Below are 21,824 nucleotides of genomic sequence, written 5' to 3' on the forward strand. Positions count from 1 at the left end.
GGTATATATATGTTTTCGGTACGTCTTTTTGTCGATCACCAGTCATCGTGGTCGCTGCTCATGGTTTCCAGCATCGGACTACGTAAAAACGGGCGCACGCATTGATTGAAAAATTCCCAGTAAAAATTTTCTACAGCGTTTCTGACAAAACCGTTATGAAATCGAACATTTTAGACATCAATCTTTCCACTGCGGCAAAAAAAAAATCAAGACCTAAATGCCAGTGTTCTGTCCCTTTAATGGACTTTGCCACTACAACATGAGTCAAGGATAGGTGCTGTACGGGCAGAACATGAAAATAACATACAGAATGCAATTTTCTTTTTGACGAATATTACTTTTGAAGAATTACCAAGGTTTTTGGCGATGTAACAAGGCAAGCCTGTGTGGTCAAGCAAAACAACTATAAGGTACTCAATACGTCCTTATTCATGTTTGTTGGTAATTACGCATAAGATATCCGCATAGTACACATATGTATCAAGAAGAGCGCTGCAAGAAGACCTTATAAATTTTTCAGCTCACAGAGCTGAAATATTGAAACTGAATCAAAAGGATGCAGAAGCCGTTTAAGGTTCGTATTGTAGCCAGTTTTATTGGCGTGAACAGTACAGTCGAACCTCGATATAACGAAGTGCTACGTGCACCAAAAAATTTCATCAAATTGCAAATTTCGTTACGTCGAGGTTGCAATGTTTTAGCTGCCCAAATGAAGTAACAGGTTCATGGAACACTGCTGGGTACATGTAAATTACGAATTCATGAAATAAGCAAGAAATTCTAGCCATAATAGTGCTAACAAGAGCACCGGAAGTTATTTTGTATATCAGGAGCGCATAACGAGTGATAACAAACAGATGCAAAGGCATAATTTTTCTCCACATGCGCAACGAGCAAACGCAGTGCCTAGTACTCAAAGCCACCAGATGTCGCCATTGGTATCATCACCATCATCCAACATTTGCAAAGGAAGATGAGGGAGAGTTAATATGAGTCTAGATCAGCTGATCTAGGGGCTTTAACGAGAACGCTGTCTATTATAGTGAACTAGATTTACACATACTTGCACAAGAACCCACCTCCCACTTCTGCCATGGAGAACTAGGAAAGAAAAAAAAAAGTAATAATCCGCTGCTGTCCAGTGTATTCCTTGGCAGCGCGCCAAGGTGCTGCACAGCCAGAATACCAGGGTGTGTCTATTGGCATTAGCTTTAGTGGTGGGAGTGCAAACTTGGCAGAGTGCCAGCGGCCTTGAGAGGAGTGCCTGGGGTGGCGGATTTTCAGTTTTCAGTATGTTTGCTTTCCTGCTTTATCATGCAGCGATGGGGTGGGCCCCTTCTGCTACCACAAAAACATTGGAACCTGTGATAGCAGCAAGCACCTTTTGAAGGGAAGGATGCTGCAAGAGCCAGTGTTCTGCGGACCTTCATGCTTTCTTTGATGATTGATGGCTGGGATAAATGACTCACAAGAAAAGAAGAAAGGATATCAACTTTTCCTGCGTACTGAACCCTCTCCTCAAACTCACGTGGACTTTAGGTTCATTACACGAGCAAATACGGTATTTCCGGCTAGCGCTTTTTTGTTCTAACTGGCCAGTTCTGCCATGGCATGACAAGTCCTAAAATTTCCACACTGCGGGTTTTGTATACACATGACGGATTTTGTTACGCTCACAAATTCCAGACTTCCGGAAAAATTGGTGCGTAAAAGAGCAGATGTAAAACGCGGTGTGGCAAGGCTGAAGTTTTAGTTCTCATCCGACTGTCTGCTAGTAGTACATGCATGCGATGCACGAGGCCTTCTTTAAATCGTGAGTGCAATATAAAAATGCCTCGGTCAATCGCGAAAAAAAAATACATGGTTTCAATGGGGCAGAGATCGGGAAATAAAAAAATTTCGTTGCATTGCGAATTTCGTTAAAAAGAGGTTCATTACATCGAGGTTTGACTGTATTTCCCAGCCAGCCGTTAACGTACAAGCTGCAGTAGTTGAAGCAGTGCTTCTAGAAAAATAATATTACCGTAAAACACCGCACATAACACGGGCCTGCACATATTACGAGGTGTGCTTTCGGAATAGCAAAAGCGGAAAAAAAAAAGAGTTTTTATCTGCGCATGATGGGAGCAAGGAAAGATCAGCATAAGTACTTATTTGCGCTACAATTTGCTGTTGTCCTGTGAATTGTATGCGCTCCGCGCCTTTGCGTTTAACGCTGCCCAGCACCAGGCGTCAGCAGTGCCACGAACTTTCATGTGCTGCTACTGTATCGCTCCACTTCTTGCGCTGACACGCGTGATCGAAGAATTTCACGCATGGTTATGAGAACAGCACCTCACATTCGCCCCACTATTCGGTCCTCCTGCTGTTCTAAAACCAGTAGGTCGCTTCCAGCTCGGATGCTGGACTGCAGTGTACGAGCAGCCAGTCAGCATGCACCGCGCTTGCGCCTGTTCAAGTCTAGCACTGCGCACGCCGTGTGTGCCCTGGAGGCGTTCTCAGATTCGGAGCTTTCGCGATCGTCGTCCTCTACATGTATCGTCTGCTGAGAGTCTTTTGCTGGAGACAGCTTTTTGTATAAGATCTTTTTCAGTACCTCTAAATGCGTGTAGTATCCCGCAATTCTCGAAAGAGCGACCGACGCGCTCTTTGGGAATACTAGTAAAGCGTCCGTGATTTGGCATGGCAGCATGGCTGGAGAGGCCCGCGAAACAACCGTGCGAGGTGCTTCTGGCTTCTGGCCGCGTGCAAGTCATGGGCACCGTGGTCACGATGATAGCGGCGTCAATGTGGTGATATCGAAACCATCGAAGCAGCTGGCCGACGCCATCTCTAGATAGCGCCTCCACTCGCTGGAAGCCTGATGCTGATAGCGCCGATTAATAATGAGGCCTAAACAGCAAGTTTAGGCTGGAATCTTTTTGGATCCGCATACAATACGAGGCGGAAATCCGATATAAAATCGGGGAAAAAAACCTCGTATTAGATGTGGGTTAATACGGTATATAAAAAAAGGCAACTCTGGCAGAAAACAGTTTACTCGAGAGAATAATTCTGACAGCATTGGGCTCAACAAGACAGTAGGGCAAAATGTGGCCTTTGTGTTGATGAGGGCAATAAATTTTTGTGATGCCCATGCATTATTTCGTGTTAGTGTCATTTGTGCAGTTGATAAACATGTTTAATAATAGACTGTTCCAGCTAGGGCGTGACTGCTCACAAACCACAGGAAGCAAGTGACCAACATAGATATAGCAACAATCAAAGTAGAGCTGACCACAAGGGTCGACTTCGGTCACATTTACTATATAGTTTGTGAAGAAATAGAAAATAACCGACAACACAGTGCCCCATCTGATGAGCAGTGTGCATCCAATTTTTCTTTAAGATGTGGTGTTGGAATACGGTAGGCACGGCTACAGCTCACATTGCTTTTGAAAACCCCTCGCAGGTTCCACGCACAGTTCATGACTTATACACCCCAAATATTCTTATTATAGTTATCTGTCATAAATATCACACATTAGCGAAAGCAGTCAATTTAGTGCAGCAGATGTTTACTAATACATTTCTGTTCATTGTTCACATTGTGAAAATGCAAGCTTGGCAAATCATGGACTTCTTTGTTCACAAAAGCAGTACTCACCAGGAACAACAGTGTTCTCAAACTCGCTGGTGATGAATTTTTCCAAGTTGGTATCCACCAGGTTAGTCAAAATGTCAGCCACCGTGCTAGCCTGCCTGCTTACAGCAGCCTTTTGCTGCTCAATCAACTCTGTAATGGAACTCTCTAGTTGTTCCACTAAAGTGTGAGTCAAGGAGAGGTTCTGTGTGGGCAGAACATAAAAATGTGTTGTGGTATATAGTAGTTTTGCTGGAGTTAGGCCTGTCGTGAATCGAATGCTTGACAAGGAAACTAAGTTGCACATGGCACGGTAGCGCAGTCTGGTTTCAAGCCTGATGTTTCTGTTGTCAGTTTTTCGTAATGTCCTTAACAGACTCGAGGGCTTAAGGTAGATTTCTTAATTGCAAATGATAAAAATTGAGAGTCATAAATATAGTTGCCGTGAAACAGCAGTACTAATGCATTAGGGCTGCAACTGTGCCCCCTCACTCATCCACCATGGGACAGGCCACTTTCATGTTTGCCACAACTCTAAACATCATTTAAAACGAGGTTGGCATACAGTTGCCTACTGTGTGGCGGCATAATGCATCGACACGCGACATAACGGTGCAGATTACTTTGTGACCTGCAAGCAAGCAGCACCGCTTAACATGCGCTGGCACCTGCTTCTATGAGGAAAGAGCAAGTTTAGATGAGCAAGGAAGTTGTAAATCATGAATGTTAAATTAAGAAACTTGAACAAGTGAAAAGGCGGCACGAAACGAATGGCAGACTACTTGAGTTATGAATCTGCATACCCCAGAAAAAAAAAAGATGCAACCAAATAGAAGGCCTAAACTGCAGATGCAGAAATTAAACCACCAAAAAATCATTTACAAATATGGCAGACATTTCTGAGAGAAACGCAGCAGGAAAAATAAAAAATGGAAAGAGCTCTCAAAAGGATACTAAAAGTGCGGTTTGACCGGCACTCCTTCATAAGACTGGAAACCAGGTCCTTCTCATTAGACTGCCACTCTTGCAACTTTTTAAGCTGGGCATGATCTTCACGAATCTGTGAGCTCAAAGTACGCACAGATTTCATCAATTCATTGATTTCCTCCAAATGCTGTGAAATAAGCATTTCTAGCTTGCTGACTGCCCGAGCAGAGTTCTGCTGGTCTTTCTGAAGGGGACCCAAACCAGCCTCCTGGTCACACCTGAAGAAAAAGACACCATATTTTTTTTATTTCGTAGCTAGCGGAGAGCAAGACAGTGTTGCTCCTGTCAGAAAGTGAGGGTAAAAGTCTAAGGCATCACCATCAGGACTGAATGATAACAAAATTTTAAATTAGTTTTGCAATTTCACCGTGCACCTGTAAGGTCATCTCTTTGTTAAAAGAACACTGAGGACAACTCTATAGCGTTGATGTTGTCATCCAAATCCAATAGGTAAGCACTTTGCTATCGTTTTCCCAGCAGCAAAACACATTTATTGATGAGAAATTTAAATTATTTTTTTTCAGCTATGCCAATTCAGACTAGTGATGTTCTAGTGATGTGGTTAAAAACATCGCGTTTGCTCTATCTTTGCTTGCAGGCGAGCAGAGCAGCAATTAGTGTACAAGCACAAGCATTTGCAACCAAATTTACCTTTTTTTTTTTCTAGCCTTTGTGCTCCATGCACCCTGATGGGAGTGAACAGCAGAGTGACCTTGCCTTTTGCAGCAATATGTGTAGCTTACCCTAAAGCCTCCAAGAATGGAACCATGCTCAATACCTTCCCACACAACCAGCAATATCCATAGGATCTTCACAAAAGGTCTCAATATCAAACGTCATTTTTATACACCCATGCGATGTCCATGCGTCCATTATTAAAAGATCATCTTTTAGTGGATATCCTCATGACCTTACCTTTGTGTGGTCGTGAAGATATCACACAGTGTACATAACTTCGATGTTATAATGTGACTTTCAGTGGACATGCATAGTTCAGCAGATTTCTGCCTTAAATTTTGATTCGGACTAAGTGGAAAGGCAGACAGTGTCTTCAAGTAAAGCCCCTCAATTTCATCTTCAAGACCCTGTTGTCCCTTCTCTGCCCCACCCCCGCGAGCGAGAAGACGCGGTCCACAGATGACTCATGCCGTAGTGCACGATAAAAACGTGGGCAGCTTGTGTGCCGGAGAGGTTGAGGAGACCGTTGGAGAGACTCGCTGCCTACATTCGCGATCAAGAAATAGTGCATTCTTTGTGGCCAGCGAAAAATATTAAATGCTTTGCCTGCAGGCTTGTTGTATGAAACATTTGTTATGAACATGAATAATGCGTTTATTGGGCGACGCGCTGTCACTTTCATGATATCTTCGGCAACTTTACCGCAAAATTAGGGCGGAGTAGCACGCCTTTTTTTTTTTCTTTGATGGCGTCTGCGGCGTTCGTCTCGTTCCCTTCCCTGCCTCCGCTGCGCAGCCACCACAACACAATAACACAATGCACGTGTTGTCCCTGCGAGCGAGAAGACGCGGTCAATTGACGTGTGTCCACAGATGACTCATGCCGTAGTACATGCCTATTTCAATACACTCAGCAGTCGAGTGGTGTCGTCGTATTTTGGGAACGTCTGCTAATTTTGGCGCTTCCGAGTATTGCAGCGCTTGCGCTTGATGTAATAGTTCTGCACCCTACCAGTACATTCCTGTACAACCGGAAGCGATCCCCGGAAGCCGGAAGTGTCATTGTGCCTGGCATGCATATGTTGCATAGCCGACACAAGCTCACATCGCCTCAATCGCTCTCTGAGTTGCTGGCAGCCGCATATTGTCGCACGCGCGTCACTTGGCCACATCTTCGCTGACGAAGTTGACAGCAGCAGTCATTTCAAGTTGTTAATCGCCCTGTGCATTGCCTTGTTCATGGAGTACGTTTCTTCAAAGGTACGTAGTACGTTTCAGCATCACCTAAGAGCACGACTTTTTCTGCTATGCCTAAAGCAAGAGCAAAGACATGGGCAGCACGCGCTGCTGCGAGGAATACTCGTGCCATGTTTTCTGCTCTTGGTGAACCCGACGAGTGTGCAGAAGTGCATAAACCAAAAATGGTAGTTGGAGAGCTAGCCCGCAATGACAGCCCGGAGCCCACCTCTGTCATGTTTGACCCAGAGTTTATTCCCGCCCAGCCCGGAGCCCGCCTCTGTCATGTCTGACCCAGAGTTTATTCCCGCCGCTCACCTGCGTCATCGGAACCTCTAGCTTTTTCTTTAAGCGGCGAGCCATTTTGCACGCGTCACCTAGCAAATGTGCGAGCGATATTGCTGATATTGACATAAAGTGCATTTTGCGGGAGTGGATATAGAAGAGATTACATTATGCAGAAGGCCGCGACCTCCCTGATATATAATTTTTTTTTAAAACATCACTTTTTGCATGCCTTCATAGCAGAATGGGTTGCTGCTTTGCCATTTTTTGTTCAAGTTTTTTTTGTGAAAAGCTAGGCTGGCTCTTATTAGATCACTTCAGAGAATAAGATTGTTGTCTTGCCATGCGTGCGGTGCCAGCTTGTTCACACTGTATATTTTTCTGGATATTAAGAAAAGTGCATGAAACTCTTTTCCATTCTTGCTGTCATTACGCTCTACTTGTCCTTGCTTTCCTCCCCCTGTTCCTTTAATTCCACTGGCTGCAGCTCAGTACTCAGGTGCATAAGTTATTAAATAGCAACTGCAGCGGCAGGCAACAATTTTTCCTTCTTTTTGGTATTTTAATAATGAACCACAGCTACTATACTGCTGTATTTGTTTCAGTGGCTGCAAGGTCAGACATGCGGTATGTTTCAACAGTGGATGATGTGCAAGCAGTTATAAAGAAATGGCTCCAACATGCTCCATGCAGTCTTAAACAGCAACAGGAAAGGCTTGCAAAACAAGGTATGAAAATTTAGCCACTATTTTGTACAAAACTGTGTGTGTACATACCAGTTAGATGCCTGTTTAAGCATGGCTTGAACAAATTTAAATGAGCGAAAGCTCAAGCGTGATTTTGCATGGTTTACCAAGGCTGTACACGGTTTGAATTAGGGGGGTGCTCAAGCTTCTCATTAAAAGTAGATGCGAGAGTGCCTTAATCCCACCTTTTCATTCCGCTATATTTTTAAAAAAATTTTTAGTTGGTTTTTGGGGAAAGGAAGGCACAGTATGTCTCACTTTTTAGTGGACACCTATGCTTAATTAGGTTGAAGTCATTCAGTCCCAGCGAGGTGAAATCTGAAGCTGCAGCCTGAATAGTGCAGCTTACACTCTAAAACAACTTCCAACCTTAACTGAAAAAGAAGTGAACACAAATTATTAACTGTCCTTGTTACAGAGACAACAGGTTGTGAAATTTTTGCATTCCTTTAACTACGGGCACGGTAGAACAACGGGCATGTTAATAGGCTTATTTTCTTCGCACGTAAAGGTTTTACATCCATTTTTTTTTTTTCACTGTTATATAGCTGTAAGTTCTGTTGCCAGCTTTCAGACAAGTTTGTTTTGTGCATGCGGCCTTTTTTTGTGACTATTTTCTGTTACCTGTCAATTTCTTAATGCCCCACTTTATTGTTCACTTCATCTTTCATATTTTCCAGGAGGCATAAGCACGGACGCAAACTGAAACCCATGAAGAGGGGAAGGTGTTTGAAAGCTTGCAGTCTTTTTGTGAATAAAACTATAATTCACGCTATGTGTTCTGCTCAACAGCTATCCCTAGCTCTACTAAAAGTGCATGCTTGTACATCTTGGCAATGTTCATGCAATGTCCAGAGACTGATTTGGCAACGTCCTCTAGACATCATAATGAATGTTCATGTGGTTATCCACTGTGAGCCAATAGGGACATCTCTGGAATATCCACTGGACCAATTGTGGGTATTTATGGAGATCTTCTGAATATTAAATATTTTGAGGGGTACATTTTATGGACATCTCCTGGATCTGATATGGTTGTCTGGGTTACTTTTTTATGAACCAAGTTATTATAGACATCCTAATAGTATTTTAGATACATGTAGAAAAGAACAGGGAAAATTTAGGAAATTTTTAGGATGTGAAGAAAACAGCAGGGAAAAGCTGAGAAATTTTAGTTTTTCTAAACTGGACCACGCTTTCAAAGCATGTGTGCTTGCGTCGATATCGATCAGGCGTAGATATCTGCACTGTGCATGCACACACGGGTACAGGTGCGCGGCACATATGCTCAGGAAGCGTCCAAAAAGCAGGGCCTTCAGTATGAAAGAACCTTTATAACATATCCACTCCAGCAATGGCAAAGATGAAAGCGACTGAAACCTATTTGTTGTCACTTTTTGTTCCATTGCACTTATGCATTACATTTAAGTCCCTCTGGCAGCTTACTCTTTGCTGTTCCACCAGTAGTACAATGATAACAGAGTTATGACCATTGGCTAGCTTTAAGGGGGGACGCGGGCTTTGAAAGTCGAAAAATCGTGAAAAAGTCTGGTTTTCAAAAATTACATATTTCGGCTGTATATGTTATAAACTACCTTTCCTATAATTATAAACGCCTAATTCATCGTGGAACTGCTTTAAATTAAATATACAATTGGGCGTGGCAGCCCCAGAGTCGCGAGCGAACGGCAAAAGTACCCAAACTTCGCGCGCGCGCCATTTCTCTGCCGCTGAACCGAGCGCCGCCATCTTGGTCTTGTTTTGTTTGTGAATGCTTGCCCTTTTCCATATTGCCTTCGCCGGCGGCGTCCGCGGCGTAGCAGAAGCATGGCTCGTTTGTGATTAGGGGCCTCACAGGAATTGTTGAGCTTCCCGCGTCTCGAATTCGGGCTGTGATTGGACAAAGCGCGCGCTCCGTGAGAACGCGGGGGATCGCACGACTGCTATTGGCTGCTGCGCGCGCTGACGTGGTGGCCCCTCCCCGGCGCGTCGTCTGCTCCGGCTGCCTACTGAGCTGGCGTTCTTTGTGCACTTGCTGAATCGCTTCACGTTTCACCATTTTGAGATCGCCGTGATCATCGCTCGTTACGAATTCTGGTGGCGTGTTTTGAACGGTTATGTGCACTTTGTGGATTATTGCACGGTCGGCCACGATGCGTGCTAAGTTCAAAACACTGCAGACGTCATCGTTCTGTGAATGCCGTCCGAATCTCGAAGTTAGCGAAGGGTGTTGCCAACGGGCGCAGAGACGCTTCTATTAGTGCTGCTTCTGCTACATCACCACTAGATCGACTGCGTTACCACTTCCAACTGCGTATCTTTCGCGTAAACGTAAGGAGCCGCCGTTTGAAGCGTGCCTGCTGTACCGACCATATCAACCTCGGCGATCTCGGTCTCCCGTATCGCGTCTGTCATCGCAAGCGATAACGCGTCGTCAGCGTCGTCCGCTGTTCGAATGAAAATGCACTTTCCGAGGGAATCGGGGAGGTGGAGGCACAACGTGCTGCAGTAAAAAACAAACTTTAGACTTGAAAATGCTGTTTTAAACTTCAAGGGCCATTTTCTCAGAATGAATTTTTTTCATGGTATGGTTGCTTATTCCCGCAGTATTTCTGGAACCGCTAATCGGAATCCCACCTGGCTTTTTTTATTGTGTGCCTGAAAAAATTTCCGAGGGCAAGACAAGCTCATTTTTTCAAATTATTGAGTCTGGAATTTATAATAAACAATCAAAATTAGGCTAATGCAAGTCCAATTAGTGGCACTAACCTCAATGCACTGCTAAAATTTTTCGGCAGGGAAATTAAAAAAAGAGGGCTCTGTCTTGCCCTGTGGTACCTATTCAGGAACCTTCATAATGAATTTCATAGTGCCAACACATTTTGCAAGTTCACCAGGCATGGAACAAGGAACCCATGTGAACCATTCTGATATACTTCTCTAACTTGAGTACCAATGTGCGCAGCTCCATGAATCTTTGCAGTTATTCAAATGGCTGTGCCATGAGTCTACCCTGAAAATTTCATTCAATTATCTCAAGAAACAACAAAGTTGGTATTCAAAGGTAGCCTCCCCCCTTAAAGCACCGATAGCAGTGGCTCCAATGCAAAGTTGGCTAGGCCTAACTACTCCTGGTGAGCAGCCGCCTCGGCAAAAAGCACGCCACTAGCATGGGTGCATGATAACCTTGCTTCCAGGTTACTGATAAGCTTATCTACTATTTTAATTATATTGAACTTCTGACATATCAAAACTATCTCACAACTGCATCAGAGTTAAAATTCTTGGGATCAAATGTAGCAACTGGAGGTCAATGGTGAAGAAGTGCTGAACTGCATACTACCATATGGTAGCATTGTGACAAATATAAGAAACAGAGGTTCCTAGGACCACCCAAACACTTCACAAGAAGATTGAAATGACTAGGTTGTATGCAGTGAAAAGATACAATACTGTGTAGGCAAATGAGCAAACAATGACCAAGCCCCCCCCCCCCCCCCCTTTTATCTTGAAAACAGTAATGCAGACAGAAAAACAAGGCAGCAATACTAAGCACTATGATACCTACGCAGTGGCACCAGCTGGAACGACATGAAATCCCTCAACGTTATCCAGGGGCCCGGACCATCCTGCAGCCGTGGCCTCTTCGTGTTCACATATAGGTGGAGCCAGAATGGATGGTTCATCTGCTTGAGCTTCAGTTTCTACAAAATGAGACTCATCAGCCATGGAATCATACTCCAAAGTTGGATCCAGCTCATCATCTTCCTCCTCCTCCTGCTCTTCTTCATCTGTACTATTTCCAGCTGAATTGAAGTAAACAAATTTATCAGTCAGTATTGGCAAGCATTTATCTAGGCTGCAATAATAGCGAAAGCCAGTGCTTTAGGGTAAAACAAGCTTTTTCACTAATTACAGCCCCCACAAATGCTTTAAATGTAGGGGTCCTGAGACGAGTTCAACAAGCTGCTTTTGTGGATTCAATAGGTCGCCAACTGAAAGCTTGGACGGTTCTAAAAGTAGGTATTTTCATGCGACAGCATCTTATCTTAGCGCAGCTTTTGCACAATATTGATCAATTTGCCCCTTTTGGAGCAGGATAGCGCAGGAAAACAAGTATATTAAAATGGCCCAAATGGTGCTGCTAGAGCAACACTGGGCTTTGATCGGCTGCTTAGCCGATGATGCTAACGGTGCCATACTCTGTTTCATACATCATTTGCAATGCTGCCAAGGCTAGCGCTCTTGTTTGTGCAGCCTGTATTCACGCAACGATCAAAAATAGAAAAGGCATTCTGTGTTCTTCTCTTCGGAGCAAGTATTAGGTGCCCACCGCAAGGCGGGATACTTTTGTGCCTTTTCAAGTTTCGCACCAAAAAGCACATGCAAAGGTGTTTTTTTTTTTTTTTTTGCAGACTACTTGAGTAGCCTTTGTTGCATTGCACGTAAGTTTGAAACTGAGCATAGTGCAGCAATTGACAGTGATGCCAGCGATTACGCTACAGCTGCAGGCTCCGCGTCGAAGAGTGCCTTTTTCATAAAAACCATTTTCGCGTGGGAAGAGGCAACTCATCAAATTACATAGGGCAGTGGTCATACAATCAAAAAGTTCAGTAAATAATCAGGAGTCTCATAGCCAAATTTTCGCTAATCACCATTATATTGCAGTGAACAACTTAAAGCAGAGGCACTAGCCCTTTTAAAAGCACATTGGCCTTTGTGGTCAGATTTTTCATAAAGCAATGTTTATGGTTTCCTCACCTTGCTGAAATTGTATATTCAGGTCTTCTGTAGCACATTATTACCCAAGCGAATGCACTACCCAACAAACAAAGGCAAATTAAGCTTGGTCAGTCTTTACAAAAACAACTTGGATAAAATTAAGCCGTAACTGAATAGAAAACTGTTGTATCCTTATTTTTTGTTTCAGTTTCGTTTCTTTCAGTGTACATATCATCATCCAATATGATTCCCTATATAAGTGGCTTCACTGCGACGAATAAAGGAGGGTTTTTGCATACTGCGCTTGCGTGGTCCCGTGTCATGCGTCTGGTCTGAATCAGACACCACATATTGGTGACGAGGATCAGTATCGGAGCCATGTCACTCGGGTGTTTCCCAGCACCGCCCCCTTTCTTGCCTGCACCCGGTGACCCGGCTGTGCCTTGGCAGCAGTGGAAACGCGTATTCCTGAATTTCCTGGAGGCCATTGCAGGCGATGAACTGAAGCCGAAGCGTTGCAAAGCAATTCTGCTAAACTCGCTCGGGGTTGAAGGCCAGCGAATATTCTACAGCATCCTTGCACAAGGAGCAGACGCGACTGTGGACGCCAAGGCCGAGGAAAAGGTAGACCAGTTCAAGGACGCGCTTGCTGCTCTGGATACGCATCTCGCGAGCGCTCCGAATGATTTGGTGGAGCGGCGCCGGTTTCGCCAAAGACGACAACTGCCTGGTGAGCCATTTCAAGCATTTACAAACAGTCTTCGGGACCTTGCGTCTACTTGCAAGGAGCAGACGCGACTGTGGACGCCAAGGCCGAGGAAAAGGTAGACCAATTCAAGGACGCGCTTGCTGCTCTGGATACGCATCTCGCGAGCGCTCCGAATGATTTGGTGGAGCGGCGCCGGTTTCGCCAAAGACGACAACTGCCTGGTGAGCCATTTCAAGCATTTACAAACAGTCTTCGGGACCTTGCGTCTACTTGCAATTTTGGCAGTGCTACCGACAGCATGATTCGAGACCAATTACTGGAAGGCACTTCGTCACGAACAACCCGTGAACGCATGCTTTATGAAGGGTCTTCGCTTACATTGCAACATGCTGTTGGCATCGGGAAGCAAATTGAGCAAACACAACAAGAGCTCGGGGAATTCACGCATAGCACTGTGAACAAGATTCAAGATGTGCGAAAAAGGTCAGACTCTGAGCAAGGAAGTTGCTACAGGTGCGGCTCGTCATCGCATATGGCTAACTCGACTGCATGTCCGGCGAGGAACAAGCGTTGCCACTCTTGTGGAAAAATTAGTCACTTTTCAAGCATGTGCAGATCGAAGAAAATGAAATATGCCGTTCGAAAGCCCGAGAAGGCCAACGCCGCCACGGTACTTCAAATCGGTGACCATAATGCGTCGGCGAAAGATATTCGAGCCAACATTTCCATCGGGAAGATAAGATTGTCGTTGATTGTCGACACAGGCGCTACGTTTTCTTTGCTCAGTGAAGAGCACTACCACAAATATCTAGCCGACACATACTCATTACGACCACCGACTGCCAATTTGTGTAACTATTCCGGAGAACAAATCAAGTTAAGCGGTTGCTTTCTTGCCGACGTATCTTACAAGGGAAACAGAGCCAGTGTGCTTTTTCATGTCACAACCAAGGGCACTTCGCTGCTGGGGCTTGATGCCGTTCGGAGCCTAGGAATCACTATCAACGGCTCAACCTTGAATTGCTGCCAGGTGACATGCCCCGATTCACTGCCTTCAGAATTTACGCACCAGTTTGCGCACTTGTTCACGGAACAGTTAGGGCATGTGAAAGGCTTTGTTCACCATGTTAAATGCCGTTCATCTGTGAAACCAGTCGTTGCGAAACTCAGACGCTTGCCGCTCACGCTACGGCAACAGGTATCGGTAGAGATACAACGCCTGCTGGCCGAAGATATAATTGAACCTGTCGACGCATCGGAGTGGATTTCACAGATCGGAGGAAGAAGGACGGTTCAATTAGGTTGTGTGTGGACCTACGTGAAGTGAACAAGGCAGTAATTGCCGATGCTTTTCCTCTTCCGCGTAGAGAGGAATTACTTCATGAACTAGCTGGAGGAACGTGCTTCTCAAAGCTCGACTTAGCGTCGGCATACTACCAGCTAGAACTGGCTCCGGAAAGTCGGGGACTAACCACCTTTATCACACACGAAGGATTGTTTCGTTTTAAGAGAGTGTGTTTTGGCCTTGCATCTGCCCCTTCAGCCTCTCAGAGAATGATGCAGCATATTAAGGCGTACTTTGTTACATTGATGATGTGATTGTGTGGGGCAAGACACGTGAGGAGCACCACAAGAATCTACACCAGGAGCTAAAACGCATTGGTGATTCAGGTTTGAAGCTCAACCAGAAATGCACATTTGCTGTTTCAGAACTATCCTTTTTAGGGCCTACAGTGAGCTCAAAAGGGCTCACACCATTGCAGTCTAAGGTTGACGCTATTGTCAAAGTGCCTGCTCCTCACGATGTTGCCACTTTGAGGTCATTTTTGCGTCTCGCTGGTTACTATGCTCGGTTTGTGTCGCAATTTGCTGATCTCGTCGAACCGCTTAGAAGGCTCCTGCGGTCTGGTCAACAGTTCACGTGGGATGATGAGGCTGAGCGTAGCTTCCAGCTTGTTAAGACAGCTTTGTCTTCAAGCCCAGTCATACAAATGTTTAACTCAGACCTTGATGTAATTGTTACGACAGATGCTTCTGATAAGGGTCTGGGAGCCCCTTAAGGGTGACAGCGTACGCACGGTGGCCTTCGCATCACGTGCCCTGACTCCTGCTGAGCGGAAGTACTCAGCTGGGGAACGTGAGGCCCTTGCTTGCCTCTTCGCGTGCGAGCGCTGGCACGTCTACTTGTGGGGTAGAAAATTTTTGTTACGTACAGACCACCAGGCACTGGTGACGTTACTTTCAGCTGCCAGTACAGGACGCCGACCTCTGCGTATATCCAGATGGTCAGCTCGACTTTTGTATTATGACTTCGACAAAAGGGATCGCAAAATGTCGTGGCCGATGCGCTTTCACGCCTGCCTCTTGACTGTGATTCGCAGCAGACGATGCAGGAAGAAATTGTGGCCGTTGTATCAGAGTGCCTAACAAAGGAATGGCTGCAGGTGGCCACTGCTGCAGACAGCACACTGCAACAGGTTGTTGTGCACGTGGTATATGGTTGGGCACCTAGAAAAGCTTTGCTAGCAGAAGTAATGCCATACTTTAACGTGCGGGAAGAGCTTTCTGTCGTCGATGGCCTTTTGATGCGCGGCGAGCAGGTAGTTGTTCCGAGTGAATTAACCTCGCTCCTTGTTGGTTTTGAGCACGAAGGTCACCCAGGAATTGTGAGGACGAAGCAGAGACTACGTGATCTTTACTGGTGGCCGCGTTTGAATAAACAGGTAGAAGAAGCAATCCATTTCTGCCATATCTGCCAGGCCGCGGACAAGTCCGCTAAACCGTCGTTTGCACCGCTGCAGCCGGTGACGTTTACAGCGCTATCATGGCAGAAGTTAGCAATGGATATAGTGGGACCGATTGGCTAGGCTCCTTCAAACTGTAGGTACATGATATCGCTGATCGATTATCATTCCAAGTGCCCTGAGGTTGCCTTTTCATCTACAGTGACGTCACAGAGTATGGTCGATATTTTGCAGACTGTTCAGCCGAGAAGGCTATCCGGAAGAAATTGTCACAGATAATGGGCCTCAGTTTAGTTCGCAAATGTTTGAAACATTCTTGAGAGAGAACGGTATTGCGCATCCTTGTTCTTCTCTGTACTATCCACAGGGAAACGGCGCGATTGAACGTTTTAATCGCGTGCTGAAAGATTTCATGCAGGTTGCCCGATTGGAGCAACGGCCCCTCCAGGCTGCTGTGGTTGACTATCTCGGCATATACAGGTCGACGCCGCATGCGACAACGGGTGTGTCACAAGCTAAGTTGCTCCATGGGCGCCAGCCAAGGACAAGACTCAATACAGTGGGTTTGCCGACAAGAGAGGGTGGCCATGCCGGTTCGAATAAAAATGTTCCTGCTAGGGTTAGGACGAAGCAAATGTATGCAAAACAGTATACGGACAGGAGGCGAGGTGCGAAAAGACCAGCCTTTAGAGTATGGGACTTCGTTCGTGTACGCAAGACAGCAGACGGTGGGAAAGCGTCGGTAAACTACACGGGACCTTTCAAGATTGTCGGCAGAAAAGGCAAAAATAGCTTTTTGATGAGCGACGGTCGTTGCTGGAACGCGTCTAAACTAGTTCGGGTTCCCTGCAATCAATCGCAGACAATAGAACAATGGGCATGGGAGTTGCCTCATCACTGCTCGGGTACCGCTGGGCCTGAAAGCCGCACAGACGCTGAACAGGGTGAATTGTTGCGATTGCCAGAAACAAGGGCTGAAGTTAATGAAGAAGTGGTTGCTCCTTTAGAGGATTCGGTGGAGCAACCTTTGCGTCGCAGCACTAGGGTACGCCGACCTGTAGAAAGATTTGGGTTTTCTTTACCTGAACAATAAGTGTTTAGTTCGTGTTATTTTGGTTGTTGCAAATTACTATGTTGTATTTTTCAAGCGGGAGGCGATGTTGTATCCTTATTTCTTGTTTCAGTTTCGTTTCTTTCAGTGTACATATCGTCATCGTCATTCAATACGATTCCCTATATAAATGGCTTCACTGTGACGAATAAAGGAGGGTTTTTGCATACTGCGCTTGCGTGGTCCTGTGTCATGCGTCTGGTCTGAATCAGACACCACAAAAACATGCGGTGTAAACGTTTTGACTGCTTGAGCAAGTGAATAAGGTTCTTGAAAAGTAACATTCTTGTTCCTCATATTCACAAAAGTTCAGAAATCATGTGAAAACATGGGCAAGCTCCTTCATCTTTTGTTTTCCTCCTACTTCTCTAAAGCCTCGCCCATCAAAAAATTTCCTTATGGTAAAAATCTGCGCTCAATTCACGCCCTCACCCTCCATTTGAATGTTCAAGTTCCTTTTCTATGCAGCCAACAGAGCTGCTCAATAAATGTGCTACGCAAAGGCTGAATGTCCAATTTTAGCAAGAGAATTCTCAGCTGTTTATGCAAAGCCTTTGTGGTTTGACAAGAGCTTGTACACAAAGGAATGTAAGTGACAAAATTTCTTGCCTCTTATGTGTTTGGCACTACTTGATATGACAGGCAGCATACATATAACTATACAGCATAAAAATTGGCCAGCAGGCCTGTTTCACTGCTCTCGCTGCAAAAGTTTTGTCCCACAAGTGTGAGACTGTGTGACAAATACCCGAGGAATAAGAAAAGTGAACCACGATCAATGAACAAAAGATCACTGCAAACCATTAGCCAGTATCTCTGCAGGGGCCATGATGTCTGCAACCTCTTGGCTTGACGAACTGGCTGTGCTCCTCTGAGAGAGCTTTCGCTGAGGAGGATCAGACAGTTCACAAACAACTTCACAATTCCCATTGGTGGTAGCAGGTTTGGCCACATTCTCTCCAACTCCTTTCCGTGACAGGTCAAGAACGCCAGGTGAGGGTAGTGATTCTGGCATTGGAATATGACACAGCTCACTTGGAACAGGCGTCGATGTATTAGTACTCCGAAAACCAGGTGATGTAGCAGGTGGGAGTGGTCCTAGCAAAATAAATAGCACAAAATTTCAAACGTTAGTATATAAAAAAAAAAAAAAGAACTGGTAATACAGCAGCATAGAAATATTAAACCTTTTATGAATGTATTTTAGTTTCGATTCAATGTCATTTTTCCGCTTAAATAGTATTGCATTTCAAGAGAAGTGATTTGCCTAAATGCATGTACAAATTCTACAAAATAAAGATATTTTTAATAAGTAACAGTGAAATGGCACAATTTATGAAATCGCTACCCCAGTACCATGAAAATAATTTCTTCAAAGGTGATGCACATGACAAAAATCTGGCGGCGAAATCTGTCTGAAAGAAAATGGAGGGTGTGTTGCCTACCAGCGGCTCATTATTCAGCATAAAAAGCAACCATCTGTAACATGAACAATGGAAAAATAATAAAGCACAATAAATGTCTATGTCACAATACAGTCGAACCCGGATATATCCAACAAAAATCTGCTTGTGACGGCACTTAAGATGCCAAAAAACGATACCGCATGTGTCGCGTAATCAATCCACTCGTATAATGAACCCACCCTCCACTTTTTCACCCGAGAATTTAAAAAAAAAAAAAAAAAATGCGTTAAGACCAGCTCGCTCACATGCAAGCGATTGAGCGATCTCAGCGACGAGCGGCAGCGAGAGAGCGAAAAATTTCAAACTTGTTGGAACTGCATCCCCCTTGCCGCTCAAGCCACCGCGACAGCTCAATACAAGGTTTCTGTGCCGCTGCGGCAGAAATCGCGAGCATTTTCGCTTGCATGTGGATGGCGCGCGTGACTCCGTTTCGGTCGGTGCATCCACAGCTCATTTCTTGGCAGCGTGCCAAGATGCTGCGCAGCAATAACGTCAGGGCGCGTTTATCTTTTTATAGCTCCTCCGGTGGCGGGGAGAGACTTCCCAGAGTGCCCGTGATGGCTTGATTGCACAAGCCTGTTTCGATTTATCACGCCGCGCTTGGGGCGGGCGTCATGATCGCAGCAGCAGACCGCGTGCTTCCGTTGATTCATACATGGAAAGATAAACGGCTCCCGCCAAAAAAAAAAAAAAAAAAAAAAAAAAAAGCCTGCCGCTTCTTAACGTCCGCAGCCGCCATATCTTACGCTACGTCGTGCGTACAGCACAACGATAAGAAAGGATGACTCTCGCAAAAAAGAAAAAAAAAAGAAAAACAGAGAGAGCTGCCGCTTCTTAACGTCCGCAGGCGCCATAGCCATGTCAGCCGCCGCGTGCAGAGGGTTCGCAACACACGCTGGAGAAAGCGTCCGACGTCTGTCTGAAAACGGACTGAGCTGGCTTGGCGCATGCGTAGCGCGTGCTGAAGGAGATAGATAGCTCGGCAAACGAATGGGCACACCCACGCGCATGGCTTGCAAACGTCATGTGTTGGCACGCGGTAAACGATAACTGCAGATGCACGCGCCTTTGGGTAATGGGCGCGGCGCTGCCCCGACCAGCCGTTGCTGAACTGTCCCCTCTCATTCCTTCCCCGCGTGGCTTGAAAACGTCACGCGGCAAACGGCCAAGGGTGATAAGATCGTCTTTGGGGAAGGCACGCTTTCCAGAGCGTGGTGCAGAGTTTGATACATCTAATGACCGGTGAAATTGAGTTCGATATATGACGCGGCTTTCCTATACTTTTACATGGGATTTTCAAGGGGATATTCCGTAAGTTCGATATAACCAAGATTCGATATATCCGGGTTCGAAATAACCGGGTTCGACTGTATGCAAACACCCCGTAAAGCAGTTTTGGTCAAAACAAGTTTTGGCAGTTAAAAAGATCAACCTTTCCACAAATCAAATCCACCAATGATGTATAAAACAACACTTACGACCAAATACTACTACTGTGCAAAATTTCGAGCTCGAGTAGTTCACCGGTTTAGCTGGCAGAAGCATTCTACAGGTTGTGTATAATTGCGGATCATACTGTACTTTCACTTGCAAACTAATATTTTCTCTGTGTGGTTACTAAAAAACATTAAAAATATGTGAGCAAACAAAAACACTCACCAAGCCAAACAGAAGAAACAGTATAAAAATATCGAAAAGTTGCAGGTCTAATACAATGATGGCATGACCAAACCCCATGCTTCTTTTCATATCAGGTGATCTGAGACCTTTAGTCCGGCTCTCGTGGAAGTGAAATAGTGCAATCTTGCAAACTGAAGTCACTTAATGTAAACTGAGGCCTGGTGCTGAGCATTAGATTCATGTGCCTTTCTGCCTTCTGTTTCATGCCTGTCATGTTTGGCTTCACATTACAATTTCAGTCGTGTTACATATGGGTAAATACGTTGCTCCAATACAGCCAAAATTTTGTAGAAGCAATATTACAATGAAACACAGAGACAAATTGACCAAAGACATGTACCTGTGTTAGTAGAAGCAGCTGCAATGCATGGCATCAAGGAGGTTGAAGAATTTGAAGGAGACACGAAGTCACTTGGTTTAAGAAGCACTTTTCCTTCTGTAAAGTCTGAAGTGTCACCTCCATGAACGTTTCCTTTCTGGTGGGCAAACTCAGCATCATCTAAAAGGATAAAAATATATATATGTATGGGGGACATTGTGCAGCTCACAAACCTAGCGAGAAGCACTGGCTTGTTATCACAAATAGTTCATGATACCAAATTTACAAAACCAAAAAATAAACTGCTGCAGTGCCACTGATGCAAGTGTCATGAGAGCGCACTCTTCTTTCTTTTTTCTGTAAGACAAATCCACTTTGCTTACCAGACTTTTGAAGCAGTGTGAACAAACCTGGAGTGCTTGAGGATGCAACCGGAGCTTGAGAGACTATCCCCCTTAGAAGTGCAAGGAGAATATTCGGAACATCCTACATTCTGCACACTGTACACAATGAACTCTGGTCCAAAAGCGAATTTGTATCAACAAAGTTTGTACTGCTGAGACTAGTATATCCACGCAGGTGTCAGTGTGTTGTACTGTCAAACCTTGATGTAAAAGCATAGATATTATGAATTGGCTACAATGAACTGTACCTATATACTTTTGATTAATGTATGTGATCATACTTTGCTGTATATGGCTGCTATATGCTCTTCTGAAATGTGATGGCAACGCCGCTCAAGAGCCTGCTTGCCTGCTCTTGCCGAGTGAGAGGCCACGGGGCCGGCTGACCTGGAGATCTGCGCAGCCTGCTTTGTGAGTGGTAGAGTAGTGCCAGCTACGTCTACTGGGGCTACAGATGGCACTCTCCCAACTCATTTTGTGTGGCCTGGGCAGACACCGAGGACTGCTGTGGTGCTGCACCCTATTGCGCCACAGCAGGTTTTTGTATTGAGAGTCGCTTGCGTGCCTCCCTAAAGGTTATATTTTCTTTTACTTTTTCAGGACTATGATCTCCCTTTCCATACAGGACAGGTGTGTGAATAGGTAGGGTAGCTGCCGTCACAGCTGATGCATTGGAGTTTCAATTTTCACAGTGTTCGGCAGGATGTTCATAGGTGGCGCACTTTGCACATGTAAGCTGGCCTCGGCACATCTGTGAGCTATGACCAAATTTTTGTCACTTAAAGCAGCGAAACGGGTTGGGTACGTACGGTCTTCGTTTAATCTTTATGCAGCAAACTTCTACATCTTCCGGCAGCGGTTGGCATTTCTTTGCAGTAATACGGAAAGTTGAGCTAGTTGGTACATGATTGCAAATTACGAGCGCTGCGACGGAGAACAACAAAGAGAGAGTAATGACAAGGACAGGCGCTACTATCAACTGAACGTTTATTCGAAGAACACAGATTAAATACTCGCAGAAGACAACCAAAGGCACATGCGCTTCACAGATTTTTCCTAGGTATCCAGATAAACAATCTCACATTCTTGGATGCTTACAGATGGTGAGCTCACGCA

The 21,824-nt window shown here is 45.1% G+C and overlaps 2 protein-coding genes across 3 annotated transcripts in view; one reads left to right on the forward strand and one right to left on the reverse strand.

Moving 5' to 3' along the window:
* LOC146205072 (enhancer of mRNA-decapping protein 4-like) overlaps positions 1–21,824 on the reverse strand; it is a 188,656-nt gene that overhangs the window by 37,818 nt on the left and 129,014 nt on the right. For both annotated transcript variants that reach the window (XM_084589752.1, XM_084589751.1), the window contains exons 16-20: positions 20,326–20,484; positions 17,641–17,937; positions 11,122–11,359; positions 4,577–4,827; positions 3,647–3,802 (exon numbers count right to left, since the gene is read on the reverse strand). In XM_084589752.1, the coding sequence (XP_084445878.1) occupies positions 3,647–3,802; positions 4,577–4,827; positions 11,122–11,359; positions 17,641–17,937; positions 20,326–20,484 (1,101 nt within the window). The remainder of the gene's footprint in view (positions 1–3,646; positions 3,803–4,576; positions 4,828–11,121; positions 11,360–17,640; positions 17,938–20,325; positions 20,485–21,824) is intronic.
* LOC146205073 (uncharacterized) lies at positions 12,533–16,112 on the forward strand. The gene is made up of 4 exons (XM_084587546.1): positions 12,533–12,899; positions 13,100–14,089; positions 15,013–15,121; positions 16,096–16,112. The coding sequence occupies exons 1-4, from the start codon at positions 12,654–12,656 to the stop codon at positions 16,110–16,112; spliced, it is 1,362 nt and encodes a 453-aa protein (XP_084443672.1). The 5' UTR covers positions 12,533–12,653.

Source organism: Amblyomma maculatum, chromosome 1, assembly GCF_055883805.1.
Source record: "Amblyomma maculatum isolate TAMU_Amacu chromosome 1, ASM5588380v1, whole genome shotgun sequence".
Classification (NCBI taxonomy): Eukaryota; Metazoa; Arthropoda; class Arachnida; order Ixodida; family Ixodidae; genus Amblyomma; species Amblyomma maculatum.

Excerpts from the sequence above, each read along its gene's own strand:
- LOC146205073 (XM_084587546.1), top strand. The coding sequence starts at position 12,654 with ATGTCACTCGGGTGTTTCCCAGCACCGCCCCCTTTCTTGCCTGCACCC. Across the intron at positions 12,900-13,099 it reads ACGCCAAGGCCGAGGAAAAG|GTAGACCAATTCAAGGACGC; the intron begins GTAGACCAGTTC and ends GCCGAGGAAAAG. Across the intron at positions 14,090-15,012 it reads TCACGGAACAGTTAGGGCAT|ATGCTTCTGATAAGGGTCTG; the intron begins GTGAAAGGCTTT and ends TTGTTACGACAG.